This window comes from Aptenodytes patagonicus, chromosome 5 (assembly GCF_965638725.1).
Source record: "Aptenodytes patagonicus chromosome 5, bAptPat1.pri.cur, whole genome shotgun sequence".
Taxonomy (NCBI): domain Eukaryota; kingdom Metazoa; phylum Chordata; class Aves; order Sphenisciformes; family Spheniscidae; genus Aptenodytes; species Aptenodytes patagonicus.
The window spans coordinates 64197833-64211575 of NC_134953.1; the positions used below are offsets into that span (position 1 = coordinate 64197833).

The 13743-nt window shown below is 39.7% G+C and overlaps 1 protein-coding gene across 4 annotated transcripts in view; it reads left to right on the forward strand.

Moving 5' to 3' along the window:
* The window catches only part of EPS15 (epidermal growth factor receptor pathway substrate 15), a 69297-nt gene that overhangs the window by 15797 nt on the left and 39757 nt on the right, over nt 1-13743 (forward strand). For 3 of the 4 annotated variants that reach the window (XM_076340219.1, XM_076340221.1, XM_076340222.1), the window contains exons 1-3: nt 20-76; nt 8481-8522; nt 13644-13733. In XM_076340219.1, coding sequence (XP_076196334.1) covers nt 35-76; nt 8481-8522; nt 13644-13733 — 174 coding nt within the window. In that variant the 5' untranslated portion in view covers nt 20-34. Of the gene's footprint in view, nt 1-19; nt 77-8480; nt 8523-13643; nt 13734-13743 lie in introns of those variants that run through there. The other variant, XM_076340220.1, reaches the window with a different exon arrangement.

Below are 13743 nucleotides of genomic sequence, written 5' to 3' on the forward strand. Positions count from 1 at the left end.
TCATGACTAAACTAGGGGACTGTAAGCGTTCAAAATGCTTGAAGCATCTACAGCAGAAGCAGGGCCAATAGAGAAGGTAAGGGAAAGGCTAGGAGCTGGGTGCAGGGATGTTGGCCACCGTATCAGGCCAACAACTCCGGCTCCGGGTTTTTGTTGCAGCCGCCTCGAGTGGGCTCCGGCTCCGGCGAGTGTGCTCCAGCGCCCGGTTTTGCTTGCGGCTGCCGCGTGCTGGCGGAGGAGGCTCCGGCTGTCGGGCGGGTGGGGATCCGGTGCCGGGTTTTGGCTGGGGCCGGCTGGGGAAGTTGCTGAAGTTGGGCCGCGAGTGCCGGGGCCGCGGCGCGTCCTTCCTGCGGCCCGGCCGGTGCATGATGGAAGCAGCATGGCCGCCCACCTCTCCCTGACACAGGTACCTCCCGCCGGCTTCCGCGCGGGGAGGGGGCTCCCCACCCCTGCCCGCTGCTCGCCTCCCTCTGCCGGCGGGCTCCGAGGCCTGGCGCTTCCCAGGGGTGGGGTGGGGGATTCGGGACAGGAGCGGGGCCTGGGGCTGACCCGCTCCCGCGGCGCTGAGGCTGGCGGCGGGGCCGCCTCGACGCCGCTGGGGAGTGGCGCGGTGCTCTCCGGAGGGCCCCTCGGCGGCGCGGCTTTGTGTGCCCGCCGCCGCCCCTCAGCCCTGCCCCGCCGCGCTAACGGCCGCTGGCGCTGTCAGGTGGCGACTGAGGAGCGGTGGGGGGCAGGGGTGTGTCTGTGGGAGGGAGGGGGTGGCCGGGCGGGCAGCCAGCCCCGAGCTTGCCCGGGTGACTCTGAGCCGCGGCCCGGGGGCGCCGCGGGCGTGAAACGAGATCCCGTCCGGCTGCAGGTGCCTCTGCCCGGGGCTGAGGAGGGAACGCAGCCTGCCGGAACGCGGCAGGGGCATGGCCGCAGGCGTCCCCCCGGACGGGGAGCGGCCCTCCGGGCGGGCAGCGCCGCGGTCGCGCCCGGCAGCCCGCAAAGGTCTGGGCTGCGGCGCCTGTAATCGCGGTTGGTCTTTTGTCTTCTATAAAGACACAGGGCGCCTGGTTTAAACAGCAAAAAAAAACCCCGCCCCGTAGATTTTGAAGGCAGGTGGTGAACTCGGAGACAAGGGGAGCGTTCGCTGAGGGTTTGAAACGCGATAGCTCTGCGTTAGGTAACTGTGCCCCGGTGTCTGTGCGGGCAGCCGCCGGCCCAGCTTCCCTGCTCGGTTCCCGGAGCTCTGCAACTGACAGCATGGGGAGAGACAGGGTCGAGTGAATCTCTGGAGGTAGCGGTGTCGGCGTGTTAACGGGCAGTATGCAAGAAGATTAGCTCGGAAGGGAGAGCTTAATTTCACGTTTTAACAGAAACTTAACTCCGAAGATGTTGCTTGGAAGTCATTTTTCCTTTTTTTTCGGTGGGCCCCATGGTATGTGGACACCATTTTTGCATACTGCCTGTACAGGTGCCTAATAATGAAGAGCTTTGCAGGTGATGCTCTTAAAACTTCGAGAATCTTGGCACCATTTGGTGCTCAAGTGATCTCACTTTGCCTAAATCTTTATTGCTTGCATTTTTTTCCTGATGGTAGTAGAATTGCTTCATGCTGTTGGGATTACCTCTAGGTAATCCCCTAGGGATTTGATAGGTAATAAACTGCACTTTTTGGTACTTTTTTGTTTCATTTAGCAGTGACATGAGAAATTTGCATTCCTACCTGACATAAGCCTGAGGCAGGCCTGTCGGTGCACGGGCTCCTGCTTGGGATGCTTCAATCCGATAATCTATTATCGCATTTACAGGAAGTAAAGCTGGTAAATAAGCGTGAATCACTTAAGCGCATAGAATTAAACTTAAAAAGTTGGCAGCGAGGCTACTCAATTTGCAGTTACTCACTTATGTAGTTGACTTTTGAGAAAATCAACAACTATTTCAAGGAAAGAAAGGAGGATAGTTCAGTGAAAAGATGAACTTCAAATATGTAGAGAAAATAAATGTGTCTTTAAAGGTCTAAAGATATATAGTTATGAAGTATAGTACCTTCTGTGAAAGCTTGCTTTAATATTAAAAAATGTTAGGTTAGCCTTTTCTTTTTCAACAGTCTTCAAGCAAAAGAAAAAAGTTTAAAACATCTCCTTACTGAAGAGGAAAAAAAAGTTTTCAGAGACCAGCAGCCTTAATTCTGTTGGTCTAAAGGCATGGGCTATTCTGGCTCTTTATTTGGGGAGAGGGGAGGAGTGTCTGCTCTGGTGTGTTCTACAGCAAGACATTATTGCTTACAGGCTGTGTAATCCTTTCATTGTAGAATTTATTTACTCTTTTTGGTCACATGGAAGGGGGACTAAATACAAATGTGATAATGTTGACAGAAGCAGAAAAATCGCCAGTATCCTTAAAACCATTGTGATTACAGCTTACATCAGTGGTTAAATTGAGGAAGCGATTTCTGTTGTTACTGACCATTTGTGTGGGGATTTCTTTTGTTTGGTTGGTTTTTCTTCTTGCATTGCATAAGAATCATCTTAGAAAATCAAGGAAGCCTGAAGATAATTTCTTCAACGTAGGCTCTAACTTCTGAAATTTCAGGGTTATGAAAGGTCCTAACAAATTGTTTAGTGTTCTAAATCTGTTTAGATGAGCATGAGGAAGTGAAAGTGACAGTATAGGGGGTGGGGGCTACAGTTACTGGCTGCACTGAGGTCAGTTACTAACACCAGCAATGAAAAGTATGCAGGTCGGTACTTTCTGCTGTAGACCACACGCAGAGAATAAGAGGCGCATTTACCTGCAGTCAAGCTCACAATTGTGTCGAATTTTCTTTTCCCCTTCCCATGTTTGGTTTGACTGTGATTTAACATGGCTAGGAAGATGGGTATTTCCAAATGAGACTAGGGTATTTTCAGATGACTTCGCAGCTGCAGTGTCTGAGAGGGCTGGGCATCCTTTATTTGAATATCAAAGCTCTGTTTAAGTAATTTGAAACTTTTTGGTGCTAATTGTATTCTGTTGGCTGATTAGTAAAAATATTTCAGGACTGTGTAGCTGCAGTGAAATTTATTACACCAAGTATATTTGAAAGAGTGTTGCAAAATGAAGGTGATTATCTCCCCTTCCTCCCCCCAATTTAGTAATAATCTGAAGTATCTTTTATCTCCCTATTTTGAACCTATTCTGCAACATCTTGTTGCCACTTGCATTTGCTCACTAAGTATTATGGTCTGAGCATAACTGTGGATTTAACAGGGAACTTCTAAGGAAACTTCTACGAAGTTTTGTTGTGGTTGCCTTTAGTTTGGAAACAAGCTAGCAACATCAATGAGAAGGGACTGTTCCTATTTCGCAAATCATCATCTGTTGTTGGAAAACTCAAATTAGGCTATAGCCAATATGAGGAGTTACATTTTTTGACCTTCTGAGGATGGTTGCTTATCTGGCCTGTTTAATTTAGGGAGTAAGGAGCAGAAAACTAAAGATGCAGAAAATGCATGTTGAGAGTGGGGAAGATATGTTTGTTGAAAGCATTCAAAAACTTCTCGTTGCTCTTGAAAATTGAACTTGTGGTTTGTTCTGAAAAACTGTCTATGTGTGATTGAGGGGGAAGCTCACAGTTCAGGGAAGGACTGTAAAGAAATATTCAGGGAGAATAGGAAGATAACTTTTTGTGTTCGTCTTCCTGATGTCATGAAATGCTTTTTGTGAAGAAAGTGGTAGTCGTCTTAAAGTAGTTATGAACTGCTTTGCTAAACAAGACGGTCATGTAATATCAGTTTGTATCCTAATTAGCTACAAGTCTCAGTTTAAACTTCAGTATTGTGTCACGGAGTCCAGAACGCTGTGCTTTGTTGTTGAAGGGAAGCATCGAATATTGTAACTGAGGCTAGGCTAGATAGATAGCTGTCTAATGCATGCATTGCCAGGATTAACGTCTTGTTACTGGAATACGTAGGATGTAAATACTTACAGTATGAATGACACTCTCATAGTAATATATGTGTTATATATAATGTAGAGCCAAAGCTTTTGAGGTCTCTGGCAAACTTCTGACTTTTTTTTTTTTAAGGGATCAGTAAAATGATAAAATTAAGATCTTAGTTTGTTCTTATTACTGGAGTGAGAGATCTGTTGTTCCTATTTGTCCTCCATGAAAGACGAGAAAATCAGAGTATGCGCGTGTGTGTTTAGACTTACGTATAGAGGACACTGACTGCTCCTAAAGCAGATAGAACTTAATTTTTTTTATTGATATTGCATCAACCATGTTAGAGAGTAGCTGCATCTAAAAAGGCAGTGAGATACTCTTTCATGTTATACAGGCTTTGTCCAGTACTGATTAGAAGATGGTGGAGGTTTCCCGTAGCTATTTGAAAATTAAATCGAACCATTCTTAATTATGCAGTGACAGACGTCTGTGCAGAGAGAAGATGGCAGTTTTTGTGCATGCTTCAGCTGTTCAATGGGAATGAAAGTGCTGAATTTTGAAGTACTTGGTAATATTTGTATACAAACTTATAGTAAATATTTTCTTATCTTTTGTTATTGCTGTAGGAGATGTGCTTGGTTATATAATGGAAAGTGGTAGAAAGCTTTACTATGAAACACTTCAGATCAGACAGTAAAGCAATAGGGGAAAAAAAGACAAGTTGATTATTGTTTGGAAAGGGCATCATAAGAAAACCAGCTTGCCTTAAACTTACGTGCTTTTTGGCTGGCTGACTGTGAGGAATGTTTATGACCAGATTGTGTTGTTTGGCCTGGAAACTCTTAAAATGAATCCTAAAGCTTTGCATCATGATAGAATACAGTATTTTGGATTTTAATCAAGATAGAATAGCTTGTTTCTTCCCTTCTATCTCATTTGGGTTGAAGGGGAAAGTTACTTTTGTTTTTTTAATGGACAGCTTTTTTTTTGTTTGTTTTTAAACCTTTTTGTAAGCAAAGGAAGGTTGTGGATGGGTGGCGTGGACAGGCTGGTAGTAGTATCTTATTACACCTAAAGGCAAGTGTGCCAGAGGGATGAAAACATGGGGATATAAAGGCTTGATTGACACCAGAAGATGAACAAGATGGGTGTCCCTGAGGGTGTTTTTTATTTCCTAGGTTAGTATTCTAAAGTTCATAGGTTTGTAACAAAGGTTGTAATTACTAGAACAGATGTTACTCTTATTGATAAACTTTTAAATGGGATCATAATAATGTATTTCTATTTTTGTACACTGTGGAATCTGACCTTTTCTCCCTTCCTCCTTTTTGCATTGAAAACAAGTTGAATTTACTCTCTGCAATTGGTTGTTACAAAGCCCATAAAAAGAATTTTGCCAGGTAAATTCTACAGCAGCACTTTGAAATATGTTGAGCAGTATTTTTTCTTCTTATCCCAGAAGCATATCCTAGACTATATTTATGTCTGTTATTTTATTGTGGGGTGTACTTTGAAGGAAAAACAAGTCTGTTACTAGTAAAATAGCCTGGGAAACTTTTTTACTACTATTATTCTATTTGGCGTCACAGGAAATTCCAGTTACTGCAGTGATACTGATGTTAAAATGAACATTGGAAACACTAACGAAATAAGTAAGAATTAACTGGCTCGTACTCCAAGTACTGAATGAAAAGATTGTTTTGCACTTAGTGTTTTCATTGCAGGACTTCAACACGATGTTTCCTGTCCAGGAGTGACAATGATCAGTTTGGCTGTAATAATGAAACATTTGGCTGAACAAAGGGTAGTATTGGGCAAGAGGGATGATGCATGAGAACTGATACTTCTAGTGTATGTGCTGGCCAACTCTGTTCTAGTTTTCTGCTCATAGCTTTAGTTTGATTCTGTGCCTATATTTTTACTGACTAAGTATTACTTCATTATAATGTAAAATACTTGAATGTTTAGGAGAACTACCCCTCTAGATTGCTATTCAAAGTGTAGCGGAGTTGGTAAGAACAGCATTTGATGCTTAGTTAAGAAAATATAGTATGCTTTGGAGCATGCTGGAAAGTGATTGAAAGTGTTGTCTGTTATATTGGTGTTACGGTAGTCAGAGGTCTGGCAAAACTTGAATATATTTCGTCGGGCTATTTGAAGGGATGTGTAAATGCCTGCTTAGTTGATGGCTGAAATAATAATTCTTTGGGTACCAGAGCAAAGTCAGAGCAAGGTTAAGCTATATAAATGGAAGAATTGCAGTGAATACAATGATGGTTTCCTAGCATATGTAACTTCTAATGTCTGGCTTTGTGAGAGGTATTTCCCACCCACTCCCCAACAAACAAACAAAAACTCACCAGCTCCCCAAGCCTCCCCCTGCCCAAAAAAAAAAAAAAAAAAAAAAAATCAGAAATGCCATGTGGCTCTCAAAAGAAACTGAGTGTCTCTGGGGCAGCATACTTGCTGAACAAGCAGATGTCAAGGTCTGAATGAAAGTTCTCCTGTTATTTCTAGCTGTTCTCTATAATTTATCTTTCAGGATGTTCTGGTGATACTGCACACTTTCTGTAGTTGAACAGGATCACGCTAAACCCCTGATTTCTACCAAACTTTCCCTCTTATGATTCACGAATTTGTCCAAGTAGTATATTCTTTATTTGCAGCGCGCTGGATGCACGGGGGATCTCTCCACCTATCGTGCATGCCCACAACAAAAGTTACATCTCATTTATACAATTGAGTAATGAATATTCTAATAATGCCTATACATATTCATTATCTAACCACGCCTATCCTCGCTCCTCATGCTAATTAGTTGCTAATTAGTTGCGTCTGCGCAGATCTTCCAAATAATTCTGGGCCGGGGTCGTTCCGGTGAAGGCTGATAGTCTTCCTCGTCCCCTTTCACCTAGTTGGCGCCAGGTTTCGCTGATCTTTGAATATATTGCTGACAGCTTGAAGGTCCTTTACACTTATCAGACGGTCTCATTATCCACCTTACAACAAACTGTTTTTATAGTTCCTGTGTCTTCTATCTTCAGAAGGTCAGGGTTCTTTATCTTTAGAGGGTCAGGACTAATTGGTATGCACAAACATCTGCTCTTTATCAAACACATGACAGAATATAAATGTAACACAAATTATCTATATATACATGACAGAGTAATGATTTACGTAAACACCTGGTTGACAATAATTGTCTAATTATTTGTCTAAATATATTTCTCTTGTCCTCCATCACTTAGTATTCTTTGATAATCGGCACCTGTGAACATCGAAGTGCTTAGCCAAAAGAGCAACTGTATTAGCTGTTGCTATAGGAAAATGTATGTGGTTTTATTTAAGCTGTCACCATTTATATGTGCTGTAGTAAAGTGTCTTCTACAACTGTATGACTGACAACATCTAGAATACTGTTGGTTTCCGTATTTCAATGCAGACTTCTAAATTTTAAAGCCAAAGAAGCTACCTTGTTGGATTCAGTTTGTACAAAGGTCTGTAAATCCTGGGGTTAAAGATCGTATTCCTCTTAAGGGGGAGAATTCTATTTCTGGATGATATTCAAAGTTATGTGGTTTGGGTTTTTTTTAGTATGTATCGTGTAATTAACTTGTATTATGCTCAGTTGTTCCAGCTGGGTTTGCGAGGGCAACATGTTGTGATATTTCTAGGGTTATTTCTGCATATGCGCCCAGTCATACACACAGTCTTTGGTTTAGGCAACATGATCTTCATGAAAATAGTATCTGGTTTTGTGCCTGTTTTTACATCGGGTAAGAGAGAGAGCCTTAACAATACATTTCTTGGGAATCTGTTGGGCAAGGGTATTTGGCATAGGCCAAGATGCTAGGTTTTGCATGGTTTCAGGCCTTGGGCTTTTTTAGAGTTTCTAAGAGTGGTTTAAAAATAAATTCATAAAGAAAGGGCCTTTTCCAAAGAAGCTGTTTTGTCCTTGTCCACCTAAGTTTAAGTGAGCACTGAATGTCTGGTAGATGGCAGTGGAACGAAGACAGAAGTTATCCCTGGCAAGGATTCAAGTTACAAAACCCTAAGTTAAAATATTACTCTCTCTTAATTTGGTACCATTGCTGTGGATTTAGTTATGAATCCAGGAGTTAATTTGGATATCTGAAAATTTTACAGACTAGTTGCATATGACACTAAATTCTAAAGAATGATGCGGTGGATAACGAAATAAAATTATATTGCTTTGTACTCATTAGAGAGCATTTCCTAGCCTGTATCATTTCAGGTTTTTTCTTTTGCCTATAGACGGTCTTGCCTAAGAATTCTTGTTTCATGTTGCCTAATCTGGTGACCTGTCTGATAGTAATCTGATAGTAGTTGGTATCGCTGACTTCAAAACAAGAAGTTCATCTTCTAAAAGTTACGGCATGAAGAGCTGTTATAGTCCTCATCGTTTTGCAGAATAAATAGAATTATATAAATGCTTAATGCTTCTTTAGAGACCAGTAAAAAGTGTTTTATATCTTTATTTATCCAGGGAGAGGGGAATTGATATATGGATCTTTAAGGTTAATTTTATCTCTCTCTCTCTCTTTTACAGCTATCGAGTGCAAATCCTGTGTATGAGAAATTTTATCGACAGGTATGTATGTTCTTGTTGAGAGAACAAACTTTATTTTGTATTTAAAGGAAAGAGTATTCTTTTGCTATGGACTTCAGCATGGCCAACAGTGTGTAAACAATAAAAGTTCAAGGAAAATTATTCTATTTTAAAATATATTTTTATAATAACTAACACTTAGGTCTGAGCTATATCAGTATAAATTTAATATTGGTTGTAAGATGACTTATTTAATTTGCTAGGGAACTGCCAGGTATGTATAACTTGCATCACTTTACAGTGATGTTACTGTAAAAGCTAACAGACTGTTAGCTTTTGGAGTGGAGTAAATTCTTGCAAAATACCGTATTGATATGTTCTTTGTTCCTTTTTACAAGCGAAGCTGAATTTCTTGTGTTTGTAGTGCAATTAGTGTTATATAAGACTTGCATCTCTCTGAGAGTGTCCCCAGAGGTTCTTACAGGATGCTGTAAGGAGTCAAATTTGGATGAAAGGCCACTGAATGCCAAAAGAATGCATGTAGTTCTTGCAGCTTCACTCAACAGATACAAATCTTTTAACTTTATAATGTAAAAATAAAATATAATATATATAAAAATAAAATATAACAATATATAAATTTTATTTACCATCTTTTATATTTAGGCCCAGCAAAAATACAGTGTATTAATTCCTATAAATACAGCTCTTTTGAAAAATAGCTGTTTCAACTACTCTATTATAGCAATATTTTGTATCATGTGCATAATATATGTTATTGTACAAACATAGATATATGAAAAATTTTAAGGAAATATAAACTAAATGAATGATTGTATAAAACAATTAAAAATAGATTTTTTTTTTTTTTTTTTTTTTTAAAAAGACCTGATGAGTAATTGATGAATCATGTAAAAACCAACCTGTAGGAAGTTTTTTCTCCTTTGTGCAACTGGTAATGTTCCTGTCTGTTTGTCCTAAGACAGGATATAGTGTATATGACCTCTTTATTTAGGAACTTCTTTTGGGTGTCAACATTAGAATGTAAGCTTATCTGCTGGGGAAGAGAGAAGACCATGATTTCTATTCACGCTCTATTTTTGGATTATGCTTGGAGGATTAGTCCCATTACTAAGTGTGTAAAACAACAGTTAAAGTGTATCAGCCTATGATGCCTGGAAAGCTTGAGCCTTCTATTCTACTTTAACAAGGGTTTTTCTCCACTACAGGAGAGTAGCAGTTTTGAAATTGCCAAACAAGAAGAGAGAGTTTACCTTGATCTAGGTTCGGATGGCTCCTGAAGGTTGAAGGAGAAAGTATCACCCTCACAGTTTTCCTTCAATATGGTGGACAAATCCACTGTGTGTCTATCTCTAGGCATTGGATTAAAAGCCTTAGGAGAATCCCATATTCTGGTGTTCATTATAAGGTCAGAAGAAAAGGTTTCCTAGCTCAATACTACTATCACTGTCATGTATCATCTTTGCTACATGCCGGTCTGTCTCTTCCTCCTGATTGCAATTGCTTAACCACTGATGTGTGAAGCAAAAAGTTGGATAAAGAAACTGAATTTGAGCACAAATGTGATACTGGGTTCCTAAGTCACTTAACATCTTGCATTCATTGGAATATATAGCCTAGTGAAATTGGAGCACTATTTGTTGTCCAGCAGTCTCAGTAGTATACAGGAACAGGGATTCTTTAAACATGATGTTACTGTTAGTGAAGTTGTGCCAATGGATTTGTTTTTCAGAGGATTAATTTTCTGACTTGTTCTGCCAAACTCTTTTCTGCAAGCATTTGTCCTAAAGAATAGCTTTTGAATGTACCGTGTCTAAATCCACTAGATAACTTTTTCCTTCCCTCCCTTAAATAAGGAGATGTCAACTTTCAGAATAGAAATGTTAGAAAGACATTTCCCACTTTGTCCTATGGTGCTGGTAGAGCATGTTTTTATTCTTTCATACCAAAAGCACTTCAGAGCATTCCATGCAACTTGAGAAGAAATTCATCACCTGAAATAGCTCTCATGCTTAGTACACTTCTGGTTCTATCACAAACTTAAAATAATTCATCTTGCATAACGTGTGTTGTGAAATGGGTATAAATCCCAGGCTTTGTACTTAGAATGAGATTGAAATCTTAACCTTTCAATGGGGACACTTTTTTTTCAAATAAAAGTTTTTCTGATTAACTTTTTATAGACTGACTCTCAAAATAGGGTGAGATTAAAGGATAAATTTAAATATGTGTGATAAAGTAATAGGAAATTACTTAAGCATGTGATGCAGTGTAGCAGGTAAGCAGTATGCCTGAGCTGCTGATGAAATCTTAATGAATCCTGAGTTGAAGTATGTCCCACTGTTACCTTATGACCTAATGACGTTAGATGTATGTTTTTAACTTCTAATCATTTCTGGCCCTACAAAAAACAATTTGCAGCAAGAGCGTTGTTGGCCAATACAGCTATGAAAATTTGCACATCAGAGAAAAACCTCTACCAAGCTGGTATATTACTGACAAACACCAGTGATCTTCTCAGCATGATAGTCAAACATAAGCCAGCTTTCTGCACTATTTTAATGCTTAGTAAGTACCCCCATCCCAGCATGCAAGACTCAGTAATTTGTAAAGAAATTGAAATCAGCCCTTTACAAAAAAAAAAAGTTACAAAAATTTAGGGAATTAGTTGCACAAAAAGAAACTGTATCCATATCGGGTTAAATAAGAATCCTGTTTAAATCCCTTAAAGTCACCTTCTGCTGGGTTGGAGGTGAGGAAATTAAAAAAACAAAACAAACAAAAAAAAAACAACCAACCCACGGCTGATACCGTGTTGCTTTGTGACTTTCCCAAAAGAGTGGAAAAGTCCTAGGCTAGAGGTTTTCTGAGTGGATGCCAAGATTACTGTGCTTGTGTGCAAGGTCAACTCCACTAACGGAAAAGGCGATTTGATGCAGTGTCTCGGTAACTTATTGCCTGTAATGTGAACAGCTCTCCCATACAGACTGAATTAGATATTTTAAAAATTTGAGGAGCAGGCTAACTACAAGGCTGTAGTGTTTGTAATTTTATTACCCTGATCAGGGAATCCTCAATTATAGGAAGCAACCTCTCCTAATTAAAATCATATTAGTTATGTTGAAAACAAAAGATGTTTCTGCTTTTGTATTAAATGATGCTATTGGGATTGCTTTCAGAGTTTTTTTGTTCACTTTTAGAAGCAGAAGTGTCTACAGACAACCTTCATCTGCTGCAGCATGCTTTCCAAATGATAAATTCTCCACAGTCTTTCATTAGCTAGTTCTAAACCCATGGTTGGGAGCTGATTGCTTTGAGCATCTTGTGTGTGCTGCACCTGTGAGCTTGGAAGGTTGGTCTTATGTTCCAAACAAAATACTAAATATAGTCTTTGTTTAAGTCTAAAGCTATGAGACTGTAAATGATGCAATGCATCATCATCATCATCAAGTGCTTTGCTGTATATTCCCAACCTTGCTGTTCTATCTGAAGCACTAGTTCTCACTAGACATTCTCAGGCTATTTAAAAGACAGCCATGATGACTCAGTGTTCAGCAAGTGCTCAAAAAGCATTGATCTTCAAAAGGGGGTACTGAGAAATCTAATGCTAACATCAAGTTATTCTTTCAGTGCATGTACTTCAGTTTTCCATGTATGCTCATTTATTTGTACGATTTCAGTTTTGCTTCTCTTTCTCTCCAGGAAGTGTGGAAAGTAAGTGACCTGTTGCCTCTTTCCTGTCCTTTGAAATGTTTATCATGTCGCAAATTCTTCAGAGTTTCAGGGTGTCTCAGCTGATCATAGATGGGAAGACTCTGTTTTTGAAGATAATATTATATAATTTTTATTTACAAAATGTAATATATTATTTGATCTCTAGATCTTGTGGGACCTGTACAGCTACCTGTCTGTTGTAGTAAGCCTGACAGTTTGAACTGACTGAAGATACCCTTAGTCCTCTTCTCCATACTGTGCCCTTTTTAGGCATCCTTTTGCTTTAGGGTTTCAAAGACTCGCAGCTTTTCCTCTATTTTCCTTGTCCTCGTGTATGTGACGTTAGTTTTACTGCTTGTTTCTTCCACCTGAAGGTATAGCTGAGGTACTGTTTTTGTTCAGGAGCTTGTATAACTATCTATTTTAATTATCTCCCTGTTGATCCAGGGAGAAATGCATGCTGGTAGATATTCTGCCAAAACTACCACCAAATTCTTCATTCTGTAAATAAGTTTCACTTTAGGGAGTAAGCATTTTCCTCTTCTAGGGTGGTAAAGGTATCTTCAAGCAGAGCCTTCTTTTTCAGACGGTAACAGTAATGAGTTCAGAGCTGGACAATTAAATGTAATCAACGCTGGGACTTCTGTGTCCTTACAAATCAAATGTTCTGCAGGCATCAAGAAGAAAATCCTGTGATTACAAAGGGCTAATTAGATAAGTTCAAATGATGACCTAATGTGAACAAGCTTCCCTATCTACTGCATAACTTGAGAAATTCTTGGGCCTTTGTCTGTACTTGAAACTTTCTACTGGAGACCTTGAAATCCAGGCATAATAAATGGTTAGAAGCTTAAAGCAGTGCAAATTTAATTGCTTGCATATGTATTAGTGTTTTTTTCCTGTTTTTAAGTGGAATTAATCTAAATCTTCATTGATGATCTATAAGAGTAAGCTTGTGTTGGGGTGCTGGCTTGTGACTTGGGAGACCTGTGTTACTTTCCTCGCTCCTGCCCCAAACCAGGTCATCTAGGCAAAATTCTTATTCTCCCTGTGACTTAGTTGCCTACTGACAGATGGGGATAATAGTGTATTTTTCTGGTATGTTGTAAAACATATTGTAGTGTGAAAGATTCTTAGATATATATGCATAATATATCTTAAATTTGGCAGTGTTAGTTTAAGATACCAATTTCCAAAGCCTGCCTATTAATATTAAATCTGGAGCAACTAGTTCAAAATATCTTACTTCTAATGTAACATGGTTTTTAATGAAAGGGAGTTTTTCTTTTTTTAGAAAAAGTCTGAAGGTTGTTCTCAAAGTGACTATGTTAACTTGAGCATTCTTCTTTGCTAGCTTTTTGAGAGCCTGTGTAAAGAGCATCAATTCAAAAGCTAGTTTGTCATGCAGGTTTTTTTTAATCCCCCCAGGTTGATTCTGCTAATACTGGAAGAGTGTTAGCTTCTGATGCAGCTGTTTTCTTGAAAAAGTCTGGATTGACAGATTTGATACTTGGAAAGGTATTTAATG